Here is a 19,695-nt window from a genome sequence, read left to right as displayed (position 1 = left end):
TCACTTGCTGTGAATAAAAAGAAACTACAATTGTAAAGTTAAATCATCAAGAACTTTCCATTTTTGGACATGGAAATGTCGTTGAACAGTTGCAATACAAGCATACATATTTTGCGGTTTAATCGCAGACGGATGGATGGATGGATGGATGGATGGATGGATGGATGGATGGATGGGTGGATGGACGGATGGACGGACGGATGGACGGATGGATGGATGGCTTCAGTGCGGTCGGAGTCAGGTCCAATACAACGTGCAGCCGGCCGGGGGCGCTGCTACAGTTGCGGCTCAGCTGAGGGAAGGAAGGAAGGAAGGAAGGAAAGAAGCGGACGGCGAAGGAAGCGGACGGCGGCGGGGGGGAGCGGGCCTGGAGGTGGGGCCGTTCAGGCCCAGGTTCCGGGCCGCCGCCGCCGCCGCCGACGCACGGGAAGGAAGACTTGCGGCGACGGAGGCACGACTCTCTCTCGTCTCTGCTTTGCGAAGCACTCTATGCCGCGTGGCCCCCCCGGGCGCCCGGCCGCCGCAGCCCGCGCAGCGTGAGCAGGTGCTTGACCGCCGCTCGGAACCATGGGTAGAACCAGGCGTAGATCAAGGGATTCACGCAGGAGTTGAGGTAGTAGGCGTTGAGCACAAGCGTGGGCATGCTGTCGGCCGCCAGCAAGACGCAGTAGTACGGACAGAAGCACATCAGAAAGACCAGGACCAGGACCCCCAGAGTCCTGGCCGCCTTCAGCTCCGACTTGTTGGCTCCGGAACGCCGCGCTTGGCCGCCCGCCGCCCGGGAGCGCGCCGCCCGCGCCTGAGACAGGGCCGCCGCAAACACCCGCGAGTACAGAACCACGATGGTGCCCAGGGGCAGGACGAACGTCACCAGCAGATCAAAAACGCCCGCCGCGTAGTCCAGATGAATGAAGCACTGGCCGGAGCAAGAAGCGTGCTGGCCGGGGTGCGCCAGGTCCTCTCTCATTAACACGCCGCTCAGCAGAAGAGAGCTCAACCAGCACACACAAACGCAAAGTTGAATTCGCTTGACCGTCACCGTCAGGTTGTAACGCAGCGGGCGGCAGATGGCCACGTAGCGCTCGGCCGACACCAGCACCACGTGGCCCACCGAGGCCGACGTCACCGTGAAGGAGACCAGGTTGTACAGAGAGCACGGCACGTCGCCCAAAGCCCAGCAGGATTTGGACAGGTAGATCTCGCCCGGCCAGACCAGCAGCCCCACCAGCAGGTCGGACACGGCCAGCGACAGCAGGAGCAGGTTGGTGGGGGTGCGCAGACGCCTGTCACGAGAGGCAAATCAAAAAGAGCCTTAGCTAAGGTGACCGAGGAAAGGCCGCCTGCCTGCCTGAAGTGGCCGATGGAGGTGATGACCAGCAGGTTCAGCAGCACCGTCAGCGCGCACACCGAGTAGAGCGCCAGAGTCCAAAAGACACCGTGGCTCCAACCGCTCTCGGGCTTCCGGCACGACAGGTTGCCCAGCTGTGGAAAGCACAGCTCCATCAAACAAACAGCGCTCTGCCCTGCTCTGTCCAGTCTCTCTCGGAGGTGCCCATTTTGTCTACGCCGATGACTTTGCCCCTCCCCTCGCCGACGTGCCGCTTCCTCCTCTGATTGGTCGGCGCCCCGCTCCAGAATGGAGGGGGGCTTTGTGTCCTAGGTTGGCCTCAGCTTTACAGGCCTCAAATTCAGACAGCGTCCTGGCAGAGTAGCCGCCCGCCGCCAACAAAACAAGCTGGCCAGAAAGGCCAGTTCGTATTTTACCTTGGAATCCACGAGTTCAAAAGGGGCCATTTGGTCTTTCTTGCTGGCAGATGCCGGCCGGGCGACAAACCGCACGGCCGCCGAGGCACCTGCTGGGGGGGGGCAACGGTCCAAAAGAAACCGACGGACGGCGGAGGTGACACCACCACAACAGAAGCTAGCTATCGATGTTGGCGAGGGAAAAAGCAAAAAGTGGAGATGGCGTCACAAACGCCACAGGCCAAAGGAGACTTTCATGGAGCACACTCGCTGGCGTTTGCGGGAAGCCAGAATGGCAAAAAGTCAAAGTCAGCTTTATTGTCAATTTACAATGTCGCCATTGCTAAGCCATGCTTTTGCTGCTGACACCGTAGCTCTACATTTGGGCTCCCAAACGTCTTGGGGTTTTTTTTTGGACACTTTTTCTTGAAAGGAGCCTTTTCACTCCAAACAATCAAGTGGGAGTCCAGCATTTGAGCGGCGGCCCGGCCCGGCCCGGACGGACGGACGGACAAACAAAGAAAGAAAGAAATGCAACAGCGGCAACATAACATGTTTTGGTTGATGCAATGCTTTAAAGGAAAGACATCTGACAGCGAGGTGTCTCTCCCGCGAGGACGTCCGTCCCCCGAGTGGCCCGTGTTTTTTTCACACCTCAACCCATTAGCGAGCGGGCCATGTGTGAAGACAACACGACAACACGCGAGGCTCTCGACACGCTTGTTATTCTGCATCCGCCGGCTGACGTCACCGTCCCGAGGCCGAGCGACCTTTGCGACCTTTGCTGTTCGGAAAGGGAAAATGACGAATGTTCAAGGCCAACGGTCTGAAAATTCAGCCCCGCCCGCGGCCGCTTTCATCTTTGATCACGAGAAGAGGCGCCAAAAGTTCTCGAGGACTTTGGGACCATGGCGCGAGTTGTCAGGCGAAGAATGGAGACTGAACGAGCCAATCCCGGACGCGGCCGCTTGCTCTGCTTCTCTGTCTTTTCAAAATCCTAAATGGCCTCCGATGGAGGTGGCCAACGAGGAACTTGCGTTTGGCTTCATCGAGATGGAGGTGGCCAACGAGGAACTTGCGTTTGGCTTCATCGAGATGGAGGTGGCCAACGAGGAACTTGCGTTTGGCTTCATCGAGATGGAGGTGGCCAACGAGGAACTTGCGTTTGGCTTCATCGAGATGGAGGTGGCCAACGAGGAACTTGCGTTTGGCTTCATCGAGATGGAGGTGGCCAACGAGGAACTTGCGTTTGGCTTCATCGAGATGGAGGTGGCCAACGAGGAACTTGCGTTTGGCTTCATCGAGATGGAGGTGGCCAACGAGGAACTTGCGTTTGGCTTCATCGAGATGGAGGTGGCCAACGAGGAACTTGCGTTTGGCTTCATCGAGATGTCGGAGGCCTTTTGGCTCTCAGTAGCTGCCTGCTCTAGCTTGAAGCAAAGGCAAAGCCAAGGAAGAGTGACTCCAAGGTTCTGACAAGATGGCCTTTTCTCCACGGCGACTCTTGAGTCTGTGTTATCACCAGAAGGTCAAGCGAGCGAGCGAGTGAGCGAGCGAGCGAGCGAGCGAGCTCCTCAATCAACTAACTCCTGCTATCGTATTGCACGGTGTGTCAAATCCACTGTATACGGCTCACCGTGACGTCATACTTTGAAGCGACTTTGATCCCGTGGGACCGAGGGAGGGAGGGAGGGGCCCGAGCGCATAAACGCGGCGGGCGGCCGGAGGTGGCCGCACAACGCGGGCCTCGCACGGTCCGCATGGAGCCAGGGGAGGCGTGCTTCCCGCAGCTGGGCAACCTGTCGTGCCGGAAGCCCCCGTGGGCCGGCTCCCGCCGCGCGCTGCCGAGCGTCCTGCTGCCGGCCGTCTGCCTGCTCACCGTGCTGCTCAACCTGCTGGTGGTGGTGGCCATCTCCCACTTCAGGCACGTTCTTCCGGCAGGCCGAGCGCGTGGGCTCTATGCGTTATGCGGTGTGTGTGTGTGTGTGTGTGTGCGCTCGCAGGCGTCTTCGCACCCCCACCAACCTGCTCCTGCTCTCGCTGGCCGTGTCCGACCTGCTGGTGGGCCTCCTGGTCTGGCCGGGCGAGATCTACATGAGCGGCGGCTGCTGGGCTTTGGGCGAGGCGGCCTGCTTGGCGTACCACTGCGTGGCCTTCACGGCAACGTCGGCCTCGGTGGGCCACGTGGTGCTGATCTCGGCCGAGCGCTACGCGGCCGTCTGCCGCCCGCTGCGTTACAAGCTCACGGTGACGCTGAGGCGGGTCCAAGGCTGCGTGTGCCTCTGCTGGCTTTTGTCCGTCCTGCACACCGGCGTCCTCCTGAGGGCTCAGCTGGCCCGGCCGCAAAAGACCAGCCCGTGCTACGGCCAGTGCTTGATCGAGGTGGATCTGGAGACGGGGCTCCAGGACCTCCTGCTGACGTTCGTCCTTCCCCTGGGCACCATCGTGGCCCTGTACTCGTGCGTGTTTGCGGCGGCCCTGTCTCAGGCGCGGGCGGCGCGCTCCCGGGCGGCGGGCGGCAAAGCGCGGCGTTTCGGAGCCAACAAGTCGGAGCTGAAGGCGGCCAGGACTCTGGGGGTCCTGGTCCTGGTCTTCCTGATGTGCTTTTGTCCCTTTTACATCTACTCTCTAGCGGGCGGGCTGAGCTTTTCGTCGTCAGCGGCGCAATATTTGCTCTACCTGTTTGACTTCAACTCGTGCGCCAACCCCTTGATCTACGCGTTGTTCTACCCCTGGTTCCGAAGAGCCGCCGGCCACGTGGTGACGCTGCGCATACTGCGGCCGGGCTCCCGGGGACTGGCGCTGTGACGTGCGAACAAGCGCGCCTGCGCCTGCGCCTGCGCCTGCTCTGCACCAGTCAAAAGGAAGGAAAATCCAACGTTGCCAGGATCAGATGGCAAAACAAAGAACCCCGTCGTTTCCTGACATCGGCTGGAACGATGCAAGCCCGAACAGCTCGCTCTCGCTCTGGCTCTCGCTCTGGCTCTGTTCGCAGTCCAGCTGACATTTCAATCCAAAAAGGTGATTCCTTGCTTCGGAATACACTGTTATTTTGGGCACGCGTCGTCGTCCTCTTGTGCATTCTTGTGAGCAGCTCGAAGTTCCTTCCTCGTCCGCGACTGACCTGCTGGTTGCGCTTTCGTTTGCACCCGCTCCTTGTTTCGGCCCATCGGCTCGTTCCCAATCTCGTCCGTCTCGTTCATTTATTCTGTTTGTATTCGAGGGAAGCGACGAGTCGGATTATTATTATTATTGCACTGCAACGAGCGCCGAAAAGAAAAGAAATCGGCAGCAACTTGGTGAACGTTTAGGAAGGACAGTACCGCTACCTTGTGGCCACGTTTCTCATCTACGTACGCGCATCCACTTTTTTCTTCTTTGGACGCTGTGCTCTTTGAGACGCAAAAAAATACAATCAGCTCAACGGTTTGTTTTATTGTTTTTTTTTTTAACTGTACAAAGATGACATACTTATTTAACTTTCCCAAAACACACACAAACAAATGGATCAATTTGAAGTCAACAGGAAAGAAAAATCCAGTTACCGAGTCAGGAGGTGTGTTCACAAGACAAAAAAAAATAAAATACAAAAAAAAAGCCCCAGCATCCGTGGTGTGCTCACTCACAAATGTCAAGCAATCGACGCTTGAATAAGAATGGATGGAAAAGTGGGCGGCGGCCTAAAACTGGCAGATGGAGGTCTCCACCACAAACTTGCTCTCAAAGTGGCGAATCCTGCGGCAGTTGAGAACCTGGCGCTTCTGCATGCCTGTGGACAAAAGAGCACGCACCAGTGGAGCAATGGCCGCTGCTGATTGGGCCGCTGCTGATTGGGCCGCCGCCGCCGCCGCCGCCTTTCATGTCATACCCAAGATGCGCTCGCGCCGCTGCAGCTTGAAGGTTTCCTTGCCGCGGCACAACTTGCCGATGAAGTCGCCCAGCTGCTCGCTGCGCTCCAGCCGCTCCGTCACCACCATCTCCTCGTGCACCAGGTACGACTGCGGCAGGTAGATGCCCGCCTGCGCTCAACCACAAATGCCATTCATGCAATTTCAAGGCTGCCCAGATGAAAAGGCCAGCGCTGCCGGCGACACCTTGAGGTTGATCAGCAGTTCCAGGAAGTCCCTGGGCGGCACCACCACCGAGGTGTTGAGCGGGAGCACGTAGCACTTGTTGAGGCTCAGGTCCAGGTAGGCCGTCAGCCCCTGAGCACACGCACAGAGCCCGGGTCACGGGGCCCGCCGGGGCCCGCCGGGTCACGGGGCCCGCCGGGTCACGGGGCCCGCCGGGTCACGGGGCCCGCCGTCTCGCGACCGAGGCGGGTGGGGGCGAGGCTCACCCGCTGGAAGTCGTGCACAATCTCGGCCGGGTCGCCGTCCTCAAAGTCGGGCACGGGCACGTTGATGAGCGCCACCTGCTCCCGCTCCAGAATCCGGATTTGCTCCTCCAGCTGCTTCAGAGGCTTGGAGAGCTCCGCCTCCACCTGCACTCAAAACCACTCTGGCCTTCCAGACTCAGTCGCTCGCTTCCAAATAAATCCCCGCTGATTGGCTTTAGCGCCTTCAATTTGTGACTTTCAACAAAATGGTTGCTTTGCTGACCTGCTGCAGTTCCATCAGGCTGAGGTCCTCCTCGCGGTAGTTGACCCCGCACACAAACACCTCGCTGTCCTGCCGGGAAACCCCCACGACATTGTCACGTTCCGTCTGGCCGGCTGGCAAAGACCAGCGCCGCCGCTCACCTCCAGAACGTAGTAGCGGTAGAGGTAGGCCCCGCCCACCAGCATCCCCGAAACCATGAGGGCCAGACCCAGACACATGCACCAGCGCCACGCTTGGGAGCGCCGGCGAAGGAGCCCCGCCGCCATCGCCGCCTCAGCGTCCTGCCATGGGAGAGCACGTATGCATGGAGGCGCTCCAAAATGAGACAAACTTGACTTCCTGCGAGGACTTGTTGATACTTCACTTTTTGTCAACAAACAGGCCCAGAAGGAAGGGGCCCACGCACGCCACACCCGACAGATGTCGGCGTTGTGTCTGCTGACTCACAGCAAAGGCATTTTGCGAGTTGCGACTGGAAAGTGCAGGAAAAAGAGCCGAGTCAGCCCCCCCCCCCCCCCCCCCCCTCCTCCACCTGAACGCCAGAGGACGAGGGAAAATCTTTATCTGCCAGAGGCAAACTATTTAACGGCACAACGGCGGGTGGCCGCGTTTCCTTTCGGCTGGCTAGCGATTAGCTGCTCATCTCGTCCTGGCGAGCGAGCGAGCGGCTTTGCCAGATACTTTGTGGCCGCGCGTGTCCATTTGTGCGCCAGTCGCAGGCCCATGGCAAGGTTTTGAAAATTCTTCTCTGGCCTCTGCGCCACACCTCCAAAGTGTTCTTTGCTTAGTGGCAGGCATCTAACAACATCCAATAAGGCGCTTTGGAGCTGGCTGGCCTGCTTCCAAGCCTTCAAGCCACTTTGGTTAAGCACCATCAGAGCAGCTGAAAATAGCACGCCACGCCGCGCCACGCCACGCCACGCCACGCCACGCACATGGGCTGATCGATCAACCATTTGGCCTTCAGAGCAGGTATCATTGAAGGAGCCTGTCTCGCTCTGCTTTCCCACATTGAAGATCGAGCAGCTTTGCTCATGTCACGACATCCCCTGTTTATGACAGCAGGATACACGCTAACAAAGTTGTGATCAATGGCGATGATTGTGCCGATCGATAGCAATAAGTCATAAAGCAACAAAAAAGCAACCTTGTTTAACGACTGACTGACTAACTGACGCAAACACGATCGATCGTGCCGACGTGCGTGCGTGCGTGCGTGCGTGCGAGAAAGTGCAGGAAAAAGAGCCAGAACCTGACAGGAAACATCTTTCAAAGATACAAAGTCAGCAGTCGTGGCCTTGTTTGGTGCACAAAAAAAGCGGAACCGAAAATATTTGCAAATATTGAGTCATTGTCAACGACCATTGACACCGTTGACAAACTTGTTTGCGACCTTCAACGAAACATGCCCCCCGCCCACCTCCCCCTCTTTCTTTCTCGCTCGCTCGCTCGCTCGCTGAAAATAACAACAACATTGGGGCGGGTGCGCAAACCCTCGCCAAGCTTCGCAGCACAGTTATGAGATACGGACTTGAAACCCCGAGAAGCAATTTGGTCGCGACAAGACAACATTTGGGGAAAAAATGTCAATCGTGAAGTCTGAATTGAACAGACGCGCGAGACACTCGGAATGACCACTTCACGAAAACAGCGTCAAACGCTCATGGTCATTTCAATCAACTATAATCCAGGGGTGTCTAGAAAAACAAAAGAAAAGAACAGAAAGAAAGCCCTCGTGCATGTTACATAGCCAAGCGGTCACTTGAGTGCCGCACATTTGCAACTTAAGGAGATTTTAGCTGCGTTAGCCATTTTTTTTTTTTTTCTCCGCCTCGCACTCACTTTGTCCTGGTCGGAAAGGAGCGTCACCGTGTCCTTCTTCATTTCTTTCAGCGTCAAGGCTGAGTTGAAAGACACTTTAACCATCGCGGAATCTCAAAAAAATCGTTGTCAAATATGAATAATAGTGCCAGTGAAAGTAGCGAAAGAAAAAAGTTGTTGCGGCAACTTGACGTTCCACTTTGGCAGTGAAGTGAGTGGAGCTGCTTGTTGCGAGAGGAAGCGGTGGGATTGTGGCTGGCACAACGCTTCCGGTTGCCTTTCACCGTAAACGTTATTCAACGTCACTAAAGTGTGATAACGTATCGCATGGCATGGCATGGCATGGCATGGCATGGCATGGCATGGCATGGCATGGCATGGCATGGCATGGCATGGCATGGCATGGCATGGCATGGCATGGCATGGCATGGCATGGCATGGCATGGCATGGCATGGCATGGCATGGCATGGCATGGCATGGCATGGCATGGCATGGCATGGCATGGCATGGCATCATTCTTTCATTGAATCGAGTGTCGATGCGTGAGCCAAAAGCAATCCCTACGTACGGCTCGGATGGTCAAATTCTGATGGGACAACTGACTGACTGATGGTTTGTTGGGACATAAAAGATCGCTGAATGAAACAAAACCAATTCTTATGGCGCGTCAAGAAATTACTCAGCCCAGGCAGTCGCTCGGCTTTGGAGGTCCGCGGAGATAAGCAGCCTGCTTATCTTATGTTGTCTTTGCGAACTGCGTCATTGACGCGCGGTGTTTGCATATTGATTTTCCTCGATTTTATACGGGAATGAATGATTGCAGCATCTCATTCAACCCAAATTTAGGTCACTAGAATGCAGTTAAGAAAAAAAACAATTATAATTGAAAAGTCGTTTCCTCCTGATCACTTCCGTTTCGCTAGCGTCATTTCCGGTAGCTATCATGGCGACCGCCGCGATGGTGAGACCGACGAAAGAGCGTCTCTTGAATGTTTTGGACGATTTGGAGGTTTTGTCTCGGTAAAGTTTCCATCCCGTCACTTTGTGTTGTTGTCTAAAAATAGTTAGCTTGCTGCTTCTGTCGACCTCGTCATTCTTTCATCTCTCCTGTCGTTGTTTGTGAGCGAGCGAGCACGCGTCTACTCTTTTCCTTTTCAGGGAGCTGATCGAGATGTTGGCTCTGTCCCGGAGTCAGAAACTCCCACAACCCGGCGAAGACACTCAGGTAGCATACTTGAGAATTTTCCGCTTGTTCTCCTCCTTCCGTCATGCCACTAAAACGACAACAAATGGAATTTGTGACTTTTGCCGGTCAGATCCTGGAGCTGCTGGTGCAGCGCGACCGCCAGTTCCAGGACCTGATGGAGGTGGCCCAGCGGCAGGGCAAGGTGCACCAAGAGATGCAGCAGCTGGAGAAGGAGGTGGAGAAGCGAGACAGCGACATTCAGCAGCTGCAGAAGCAGCTCAAGGAAGCTGAGCACATCCTGGTGCGTGCCGTCGCCAAGCGCACGCACCCGTCCGTCCGTCCGTCCCTCCCTCATGACATTATCCGGACCCGCAGCGCCACATTGGCAATTCCGCCCATTCATGACCGGTGTGCCTCTGTTGTCAGGCGACCGCCGTTTACCAAGCCAAGGAGAAGCTCAAATCCATCGAGCGTGCCAGGAAAGGTGTGACCCGTCCACAGATTGATTGATTGATCGATCGATCCATCGATTGATTGACTGATTGGCTTTGGGCCCCGCAGGAAGCATATCGTCCGAGGAGCTCATCAAGTACGCGCACAGGATCAGCGCCAGCAACGCTGTGTGCGCGCCGCTCAACTGGCTCCCAGGTTCGGTCTTGGATTCTGTTCTTTGGCCAACGTGGCCCATTCCAGATTCAATGTGGCAGAGCAGAGCAGAGCAAGGTGGAACTGGACACGCTCTTCCCGCTCTCTTAGGCGACCCGCGGCGGCCGTACCCCACAGACCTGGAGATGCGCAGCGGCGTGCTGGGCCACATGGCCAACCTGCCCTCCAACGGCGTCAACGGACACCTGCCGGGCGACGCCCTCGCCGCCGGGAGGTTGCCAGGTACTCCTTTTATCTGCGTCTGTCCTTTCCCTATCTTGTTTGCCAGTTTGTAACACCCTTGTGTGTCCCCCACGCGCAGACGTGCTGACGCCGCATTACCCGTGGCAGTCGACGGAGCCGTCGGCCGGCATGCTGCCGCCGCACAACGCCGGCGACTTCGGCCTCGAGCCGCCGGGGCACAACAAGGAGAACGAGGACGACGTGGAGGCCATGTCCACCGACTCCTCCAGCAGCAGCAGTGACTCGGACTGAAAGACCTGTGTGTGTGTGTGTGTGTGTGTGTGTGTGTGTGTGTGTGTGTGTGTGTGTGTGTGTGTGTGTGTGTGTGTGTGTGTGTGTGTGTGTGTGTGTGTGTGTGTGTGTGTGTGTGTGTGTGTGTGTGTGTGTGTGTGTGTGTGTGTGTGTGTGTGTGTGCGTGTGTGTGTGTGTATGTGTGTGTGTGTGCGCGTGGGTCATGTTCTTATTCATGCTTGTAAATAAAACGTTTTGAGTGGGAATGTGCAATTTGTCTGCAGTTGAGTGTTTTGTACAGGAGTTTATTTTCTGATTTATAAATAAAAGAATGGGCTTTGTCAGTCAACTGAATGTTTGTCTGATTAGTGTTTTTAAAAGTCCATCAATGTAGTCATTATTTGAAAGCACCTAATTCCTGTAATAAAGCGTGTGTCTCCTTCACGGCCACTCTGGAAATAATGTATGTACGTCGATGGAAATGAAATTGTCTGTAGATTGACGAACTTTATGTGACATCCCAAAGTGTGAGTCGTGCCTATTTAGCTAAACTCCCAAGACATGATGAAGAAGCGTTCAGATTCAAACGAGAGAGAGTAAAGGCTGTTCCAATGTACGAGCTGTGTGGCCGGCCGCGATGCCTTTATGAACACCACGAGTCATTTGTTTCCTTCATTTAAAAACGTTTCTGGTTCATGGGCCATTATTTGAAATGGTTTGTAGGATACACAGGTTGCGGTGAAGGCGCTAACATCACATGACAGCGTGAGGATCAGGTTCAAGAGCATTTGGATCGTGTCCGACGTCATAGAACGCGGCACTCGTGGGAATTTACCGTGTCTTGCGCATGCGCCGCACGCGCACCACCAGGCATCCCCTGACAAGCAGACATGGCGACGTCCCTGATCTGCGGCCGTTTGACGGCAAGCCTGAGGAACTCGGGGCCCAGAGGCGCTATTAGCGCCGCTTCCAAGGTGAGTCTTTGAACACCTGAGAGCGAAGGCTTGGCTCGCCGGGTGGCCGTTTGAGTCATGCCGCCACGGCCTCCTTTGACCGCCATAGCAGCCGCTGTAGTGACAGGGTCAAACGGACATTAGCCGTATTGCTAGTTTCTAGTATACCCTAAGCGGAGCGCTGTTAGCCAGCTGTAACGCTAAGTATTAAATAGCCGTACAAAAGTCTGCTTTTTGTTGGCATTTGATGTTTGCAGCGAGCTGGCATGCTGGTGACCTCTCGCTAGGTAGCTGGACCGCTGTCCTCCACACGCAGGAGCTAAATGTGTCACCGCAGCATAGCATAGCATAGCATAGCATAGCATAGCATAGCATAGCACGGCTAATGCAAGTCAACAAGTCAGCGAATGTCGTCATTGATGGTCGTAAACGTCAACAAGGCAAGTGTCGGGATTGATCACACAGGTGCTTTGCTCGTTTTAGCATACAGCAACGTAACCCCATCAATATTTCCTTCAAAGTATTTCTTTCTGGGTGTGTGATACCTCCGGGTTTTTTTAACCTTTTATTTACGGTATAATGTCTCCAATATTTTTTTTGTTTAAACAAAGAAAATAAAAACGTGTTTTTTTTTTTTAATGTAATTCTATTTGGGTGCCAATTGTACATGACCTTTTAGAATTAACCACCAGCCAAGTTGAAATCCCTTGTCAAGATGGAAGTCCACCCTTTCGATCATAATTATTTTAGTTTCCTCAATATTTTGCATCGTGACTAGTCAATAAGGACAATGAAGGCCAATTACACATTTAGAAGCGGAAAAAAAAACGAGACAATTATATAGCCATTATGGTGAAAATAATGCTTCTCAGAATAATTTGATCAATATTCTAATCCAAATGATTTATCGAAGTTATTCATCATGTCAAGGAAAACATTTGCAATGTAATTGCACGACATGAACAAAAAAGATGCTTATTTCTCAACAAATGATTGCAAAATAAGAAAACCGTCAAAGTTACTGCTGCAATCGATCATGCTTTACGTCACTCTGGCAAAATGGTGCTCGTGACGAAAGCTTCATGACTCGGTCCGCCTCGTCGTTAGCGCTTCCTTGTGTGTGTGTGTCCAGGCTCTGGCGGGCTCTTCGGGTCTGCTGGGAGGCCACGCGTCGGCGCCGTGTCAGCAGCAGCAGCAGCAGCGGAGGAGCCTGTCCCTCCATGAGTACATGAGCCTCGGCCTGCTGAAGGACGCCGGCATCTCGGTCCCCGCCGGCATGGTGGCCAGCTCCTCGGACGAGGCCTACGCCGTCGCCAAGCAGATCGGTCAGTAAGAAAAGGAAAGCCACCCGGCCGGCCCATGCAAGGGAAATCATATGGAATAGGGATAAAGTTCAAAACAAATTCATTTTTGGGGAGAGTAATTGTTGTGTGAAGTTCCACTTATTCAGATGTCTAGACCACAAACGTGTGTGTTTGTGTGTGTGTGTGTGGGCTCGCACGCCAGGTTCCAAAGACCTGGTGGTAAAGGCTCAGGTGCTGGCAGGCGGACGAGGGAAAGGAACGTTCGAGGGCGGACTGAAGGGTGGCGTCCGGATCGTCTACTCGTAAGCCTACTCACACTTACACACGCTGCCTCATTGGCTCATTTTTAATGATGGCGTGCTTGCGTGCGTGCTTGCGCGTGCGGCAGGCCCGAGGAGGCGCGTGACATTTCCTCCCAGATGATTGGCCGCAAGCTGTACACCAAGCAGACGGGCGAGGCGGGTCGCATCTGCAACCAGGTCTTCATCTGCGAGCGGCGCTACCCGCGCCGGGAGTACTACTTCGCCATCACCATGGAGAGGTCCTTCCAGGTACGCAACAAAACTGCCAGCGTGAGAAGAGACCAAGTCTGATCTCCCCCGACGACAAAAGGAAACGTTTCTTTTGTTGGAAAAAAAAAAAAAGGTCCTTTTTTAGGTCATCAACTGGAACATTTGATGACATTGGAACTAAATGACAAGCCCCGTATTTCTCAAGCGGATCGTATCGCTCAGGGGCACCGCTAGATGGCAGCACATGCCAATGGAGCTTGCCGGCCAGATTCAGACCAGTACCCATCCGATATTGGACTTTTGGACAAAAGAAGCTGGCGGCCTTCAGTGCGCATTTGTAACCGAGCCGCCGTCTTCCGCAGGGCCCCGTGTTGATCGGCAGCTCGCAGGGGGGCGTCAACATCGAGGACGTGGCGGCGGAAAACCCCGACGCCATCGTCAAGGAGCCCATCGACATCGTGGAGGGCATCAAGATGGAGCAGGCGCTCAAGGTGGGCTTTACCAAAGATGCCAAGTCTTTTGTATTTGCGAGGCGAAAAAGCACTCCTGATTTTGGGAAGGCGACGACAGGGTTGTGATCTTACGCCTCGGTGCTGCCGTTTTGGCTCGCGTAAGAAATTGTAATTGGCCGGCCGGCCGGCCGGCCGCTGTCGCGGGCCCGCAGGTGGCGCAGAAGATGGGCTTCCCACAGCCGCTGCAGAAGGAGGCGGCCGAGAACATGATCAAGCTCTACAATGTCTTCGTCAAGTACGACGCGTCCATGCTGGAGATCAACCCCATGGTGGAGGACTCCTCTGGCATTGGTATGTGCGAACATGCGCAGCCAGGCGCACGCGACAATCAGACTCTTCCGTTTGGGGCCCGCAGTCATGTGCATGGATGCCAAGATCAACTTTGACTCCAACGCCGCCTACCGGCAGAAGAAGGTTTTTGACCTGCAAGACTGGACCCAGGAGGACCCGCGCGACCGGCAGGCGGCCAAAGCCGACCTCAACTACATCGGCTTGGACGGAACCATCGGCTGCCTGGGTACGTTCAAAAGTGGCTCGGGGCAAACTAACAGGAGCCTCCCTCGCCGCTAGCACGGGAAGCACGGGATTTCCTTGCCGGCCGCTAGCCGGGCCTGACCCGTGCTTGTCATTTAGTGAACGGCGCCGGCTTGGCCATGGCCACCATGGACATCATCAAACTGCACGGGGGCACGCCCGCCAACTTCTTGGACGTGGGCGGCGGGGCCACTGCCCACCAGGTCACTGAGGCCTTCAAGCTCATCACGTCCGACAGGAAGGTGCGGCCGGCCGGCCGGCGCAAAGCGCCACGGTGGGCGCCCGCTCAAAGGCCACGGCTTTCCGCTCCCGCAGGTTCAGGCCATTTTGGTCAACATCTTCGGAGGCATCATGAGGTGCGACGTCATCGCCCAGGGCATCATCATGGCCGTCCGCGACCTGGACCTCAAGATCCCCATCGTGGTGCGACTGCAAGGTGCCCAACGGCCATGTTAAATGACGCGGCTTTCTGGTTGGGGCTGGCTCCGCGCTAACCGGCGGGCGCTCTTCACTAGGCACGCGTGTGGATGACGCCAAAGCTCTGATTGCTGCCAGCCCGCTGAAAATCCTGGCCTGCGACGACCTGGACGAAGCTGCAAAAATGGTACGGTACGCACGTGCGCATGCCGACGTGCGCGAGCTGTGAGATGAAGGTGCGCGTGCGTGTCGGCAGGTGGTGAGGCTTTCGGAAATCGTTTCGCTGGCAAAGGAAGCGCAAGTGGACATCACCTTCCAGCTTCCCATCTGATCTCCTTGCTATAAGCAAGCACTCCCTGTTTGACTTCATGTGGACACCCCCCTCCCCCCCCCTTCTCCTCTGTGGCCTGATGGTGGCAGGCACCCTTTTGGTCTGGCTGTTTAAAGCGCACACTCCCCGCCAGTAGTGACACACTCCACCGCACTCACGCACACTGCCGTTAGCGCTCCTCACTGGGCGCAGCTGCTTGCTTCCCAATGACCATAAAGGATCATGGAAGGCATTTTGGCTGTAAGACAAGGCCCCTAGGGCTCCTGGGCCCCCCCCCCCCCCCTTTTTGGCCAGCTATTTGACACTGATAAACGGTCGCGCCATCTTTGAAGGCTCGCCATCTACGCGCTAGCTCCGATTTAGCTCCGTGCTAAAGGTCCCATTTGTCTCGTTAGCCATCTCCTCCTGGTGAATTATTCACCGCTGCTGTAATGGAACTTGTGCTCAAGCGGGGCAGGGTGGGGGGCCAGTCTAAAAATGGACTCGTCGCAACGCCAAATGACCCTGCGGGAGGGATCTGAAATGAAAAATGGATTCAAAGACGGCACCTTATTGGGCGGGAGGCCGCAACGCTTTCATTTGTCTGTTACAAGCAAACGCTGCAATTGCGCTTCCCGTCTGGCTCTTTCTTTACTTTGACTGAACCGACGCCAAAATGATCTTTGCAATATTGGAAAAAGAGTCACGGCGTCGGGCACCGCTTGTCGTTCCAGGCAAATGTCTTTGCAGTCTTTATTTATTTGGCAACTTGAAATATTTCCAGCATCTGCCAACTTTCAATTGCAACGGGAAGGTGCCGTGCGCCATACGTGGCCACAGTTCGTTGCGCCTGGCCGGCGATCTCGGACGGGTGATACGTTGTGAGCGCAATGTGCCCCCCCCCCATCTCCCCTTCTGCCGCCATCACGCCACTTGGGATTGGGAATTTGTCTCTTTGTCTTTCTTTTGTTTCTGTCACACAAGCGACGCGAGGATGACATGTACATAAGCAAAGTGACGTTCTGCCTCTGTAAGATATTTCTGCTACTGAGAAAAATAAAGATGGGACACGGGGAGGCGTGCAAGTGTGTCACATGCAAAATGCAATTTGGGAGCTGAAAAAAAAACCAACCACAGGGATCAAACCACAATTCTTTACCCTCTTCCTCACAGAATCGATCAGTAGATAACAAATGGTTCATTGAAGAGTTGCAAGATTTGACGGGGCCCAAGACAAAAGGATGAACGCTGATGGCCGGCTCAAGTGCTGCTTTGACAGCCAAATTGGGCCAAATGATGAGGGGGGACAAGCAAAGCTGCCGGCTTCTTCGTGTTGATGTTTGTCACGTGAGGAGATGATGGAGGGACACAGGGCGAGCTTTGAAAAGCCGGGATCCCCCCCTCCAGCCACCCCTTGTCACATGGCAGCGTGAGGAAAATGAGGCGCATGAGTCATCGCAGGCAGCACATTTGGTCGTCTTGACAACTGCAGTGAGGGTTCTTTTGGAGCTCCAGCACGTTTAGGGGCGCCCTTCTTACCTCTCCCGAGCATGGCCTCGCTCGCTTGGGGCGCTCGGGCTCTTTTGTTTTGCGCAAGCGGTGCACACTTCACTCACTTGAGATCTTCTTCTGGACTTTCATGTTTTGTTGTCCTCGTTTTTCCTTCATCTTTCCCAAAAGATATATTGATGAAAAAAAAAAATCATTTCTGGCGCTTACACGCAGCTTTCGTCCTCGTCTCCAGTCTGCGGGCCCCGTCGTCGGGAGAAACCGGGGAGCGGGCCTGGGACGGAGGGGTAGGCCATGGGGGGGATGGTGTTGAGCGGAATGAGCTGCAGCGGCTTGTTGGCGGGCGGCGCGTAGCGGCAGCGCAGGTAGCGCAGGAAGGCGGCGCGGTACGTCTTGTTGAACAGCGTGTACACCAGCGGGTTGACGGCGGACGACAGGTAGCCCACCCACACAAAGACCTTGAGCAGGCCCGCCAACAGGGCGTCGTCGCAGGCCGGAGCCTCGCACGCCGCCGCCAGCACGTTGGTGATAAAGAAGGGGCACCACATGACCACAAAGAGGAAGAAGACCACGCCCAGCACCTTGGACGCTTTCTGCTCGTTGCTGATGGACCGCGCGGTCCGCCGACGGCCGAAAAGGTCGTCTTCCCGCCGCGTCAGCTTCTGGGAGGATAGCGAAGCCTGCGAGAAGAAGCCCAGCGTGACCGCGGCGGCGGCGGCCGCTCCCCACCTGGGCCGCCCCGAGCGCAGCGCCGCCTCGTCGCGCAGGGCCCGGACGGTCAGGAAGTAAGTGACCACCATGATGGTGAGCGGCACGAAGAAGGCCACGAAGGAGCCGGCCAGCACGAAGCCGTCGTCCGTCAGCAGGCAGCTGCCGTCCTTGAACACCTTGGACGGGTCGCGCAGTCCCAGAACCGGGACGGGCGTGGAGATGCCTGCGCACACCCAGTCAAAGCGGTTAGCCAGCCACGAGGCCGGCAGGGAAAAATGTTCCGAGAAATTTGACACTTTGGACATTTGTCATGCAGATTTGGGGGACCCAACGATTGTCCTTACTTTTCCAAATTTGCTTCACTTGGTTTGAAAAGAAGCTATGGACGCTTGAATTAGATTGCTCCAAAGGCTGCGCACGCACGCACGCACGCACGCGTGTGAACGGTAACAAGATGAGCGCGAAAGCAGCATGGCAAGCCTGCTCGGTCGCCCGCCCGCCCGCCCGCCCGCCGCGGCAACCAGCCGACTCAAGCCATTATCTTTCAGTTCTTGTTGTTGTTGGGCCAACATAACAAATTATTGCCGATGATGAGCCGATCCGTCATGACGTGGATGCGACGTGCCAAAGCGTATAGGGGAATGAAAAAAATGAAAGGCATCTGCGAGCACCGCACCGCACCGCACGCACGCACGCACGCACATTCGGCCAGCGCACGTGGCTGGCTCGGCTAACAGATGTTATGCTAACACCGCAGATGGGTGTCCGGTCCGGATGCGCGCGTGCACTCGCCGGCAGAGATGCTCCACACGGCCACGATCTTGATGAGGGCCTTGGTGCGCGAGTTGAAGCGGCTGTGGTGGATGGGCTTGCGGATGGCCACGTAGCGGTCCAGCGAGATGGCGCACAGGTGCATGATGGACGCCGTGGAGAACAGCACGTCCAGGTAGATCCACACGGGACACAGCTCTGACGGGAGAGGCCAGCCGTAATCTGAACCAGGCACACGGGCAAATGGAGTGAGTACAAATGCTCGGGGAGCGAGCGAGCGAGCGAGTGAGCGAGCGCACGCACGACTTGACAACAAAGCAAGGACGCCTTCCCGTTCCAACGGTCGAGTGAGTCGTTCAACGTTTTAGAGTCAGTCAGTCGGCGTATAAGCGAGAACGCAGCCAAACGCACAAAGCGCCGGCTCGCAAACAGCCGTACCCCCCAACGCGCAAGAGATTACGCCGTGCGCGCCTGCCTGCGTGCGTGCGTGCGTGCGTGTTGCCATGGCAGCACTTCAAGTGCCCCATTCATGACCCGTTTGGAGGCTTTTGGCAAAGGGTGGAAAACGGAAGGAATTGATCTGCGGTCATACTTTGTTACCGTAACAAGCAGCTCGGACAAACGTGGAAGTGGGAAAGCGGAAGCTAGCTAGGAAGGAAGGAAGGAAGGAAGGAAGGAAGGAAGGAAGGAAGGAAGGAAGGAAGGAAGGAAGGAAGGAAGGAAGGGGTCTTTCTGAACCCAAGGCCAGCGACCGTTGGCCCCATCAAAGTTGCCGAGAGTCACTCAGCAGATTTACAATAGTGAAGAAATGCGTGACGAAAAGCTCAAGCTTGGCTCCGAAGATGGCTTAGGATCGCATGGTGGAGCTTACAAACGTGTGATGACACGAGCCATCAGAATGAGTCACCAAATGTCAGCTCACCGTAGAGGACAGTCACCATGGAGACCGGCATGACCAACACGCCCAAGAGCATGTCTGCCACGGCCAGAGACATCAAAAAGTAGTTGGTCGCGTTCTGGAGCTTCTTCTCCAAAGACACGGCCAGGATGACCAGGACGTTGCCCGTCACCGTGATGCCGATGGCCGCCAGGATCAGCAGCGCCGCCCAGTTTTTGCCCGCCTCGTCCCGGCAGAAGCCGGGCTCGCCGGAGCCGTTGCCGACGTGAGGACAGCCGTCGCGGCTGGCGTCGTCGCCCGTCCGGAACCCGTGCGGGGGCTCCGGGATCCGCCGGCTTTGAGAGATGAGCTCTGACACGTTGCCGCCGCCGCCGCCGCCACCGCGCAGGCTCATGCTGTGGCCGGCCACCCGGGCTCCGGGAAACGTGGCCGCGTTGGGCTCATGATGCAAGCGCTGGCTGGCTGGCCGGACGGACGGATGGACGACTCACTGCTCCTTCCCAGTCTTCATCCTCGCCTCCGTCCAGGTGCTTTTGGCTGAAGGTCTATGGAGGACAAACATCCCTTTTGCACGTCTCCAGCACCGACACCTGTAGCTCGGAGACTTTGGCAAACGTGATCCACTAGAATCTCTCCAGAAGCTTGGGGTGGGAGTTCGGAGAGAGCCGGAATGGATTTGCGCTTGTCGTTTGCTTCCCGCTGCCGCTGGCTTTGGCTCTCAAATGGGCGCTCCCCCTCCCCTCCTTCCTCCTGCCCCCCCTTCTCCTCCCTCCCTCCCTCCCTCCCTTGCTCT

At 56.1% G+C, this 19,695-nt stretch overlaps 6 protein-coding genes across 6 annotated transcripts; 3 read left to right on the top strand and 3 right to left on the bottom strand.

Annotated features, from left to right (window-relative positions):
* Positions 1-487: 487 nt before the first annotated feature.
* On the bottom strand, positions 488-1,503 carry LOC147051442 (trace amine-associated receptor 1-like). Its single transcript, XM_085920774.1, has 2 exons — positions 1,349-1,503; positions 488-1,283 (listed from the first exon to the last, which is right to left on the bottom strand). Exons 1-2 carry the CDS (start codon positions 1,501-1,503, stop codon positions 488-490), a joined length of 951 nt encoding a protein of 316 aa, XP_085776900.1.
* Positions 1,504-3,503: 2,000 nt separating this feature from the next.
* LOC147051441 (trace amine-associated receptor 13c-like) lies at positions 3,504-5,615 on the top strand. Its single transcript, XM_085920888.1, has 2 exons — positions 3,504-3,667; positions 3,747-5,615. Exons 1-2 carry the CDS (start codon positions 3,504-3,506, stop codon positions 4,549-4,551), a joined length of 969 nt encoding a protein of 322 aa, XP_085777014.1. The 3' UTR covers positions 4,552-5,615.
* Positions 5,164-8,434, bottom strand: itm2bb (integral membrane protein 2Bb). Its single transcript, XM_085920891.1, has 7 exons — positions 8,187-8,434; positions 6,485-6,625; positions 6,345-6,413; positions 6,083-6,226; positions 5,838-5,948; positions 5,612-5,762; positions 5,164-5,512 (listed from the first exon to the last, which is right to left on the bottom strand). Exons 1-7 carry the CDS (start codon positions 8,268-8,270, stop codon positions 5,424-5,426), a joined length of 789 nt encoding a protein of 262 aa, XP_085777017.1. The 5' UTR covers positions 8,271-8,434; the 3' UTR covers positions 5,164-5,423.
* Positions 8,435-8,899: 465 nt separating this feature from the next.
* On the top strand, positions 8,900-10,632 carry med4 (mediator complex subunit 4). Its single transcript, XM_085920892.1, has 7 exons — positions 8,900-9,186; positions 9,325-9,391; positions 9,483-9,653; positions 9,779-9,836; positions 9,914-10,000; positions 10,109-10,240; positions 10,320-10,632. Exons 1-7 carry the CDS (start codon positions 9,110-9,112, stop codon positions 10,490-10,492), a joined length of 765 nt encoding a protein of 254 aa, XP_085777018.1. The 5' UTR covers positions 8,900-9,109; the 3' UTR covers positions 10,493-10,632.
* A 644-nt stretch (positions 10,633-11,276) lies between these two features.
* Positions 11,277-16,124, top strand: sucla2 (succinate-CoA ligase ADP-forming subunit beta). The gene is made up of 11 exons (XM_085920886.1): positions 11,277-11,445; positions 12,557-12,749; positions 12,931-13,030; positions 13,117-13,279; positions 13,603-13,731; positions 13,905-14,043; positions 14,108-14,269; positions 14,386-14,528; positions 14,602-14,722; positions 14,802-14,890; positions 14,960-16,124. The coding sequence occupies exons 1-11, from the start codon at positions 11,362-11,364 to the stop codon at positions 15,032-15,034; spliced, it is 1,398 nt and encodes a 465-aa protein (XP_085777012.1). The 5' UTR covers positions 11,277-11,361; the 3' UTR covers positions 15,035-16,124.
* Positions 15,730-19,296, bottom strand: htr2aa (5-hydroxytryptamine (serotonin) receptor 2A, genome duplicate a). Its single transcript, XM_085920893.1, has 3 exons — positions 18,927-19,296; positions 18,026-18,226; positions 15,730-17,456 (listed from the first exon to the last, which is right to left on the bottom strand). Exons 1-3 carry the CDS (start codon positions 19,294-19,296, stop codon positions 16,729-16,731), a joined length of 1,299 nt encoding a protein of 432 aa, XP_085777019.1. The 3' UTR covers positions 15,730-16,728.
* Between the last annotated feature and the right edge of the window lie 399 nt (positions 19,297-19,695).

Source organism: Syngnathus leptorhynchus, chromosome 9 (assembly GCF_054491065.1).
Source record: "Syngnathus leptorhynchus isolate UIUO chromosome 9, UIUO_Slep, whole genome shotgun sequence".
In the NCBI taxonomy this organism is placed as follows: Eukaryota; Metazoa; Chordata; class Actinopteri; order Syngnathiformes; family Syngnathidae; genus Syngnathus; species Syngnathus leptorhynchus.
The sequence above is the reverse complement of the archived record's forward strand: the minus strand, read 5'-3'. Positions and strand labels throughout refer to the sequence as shown.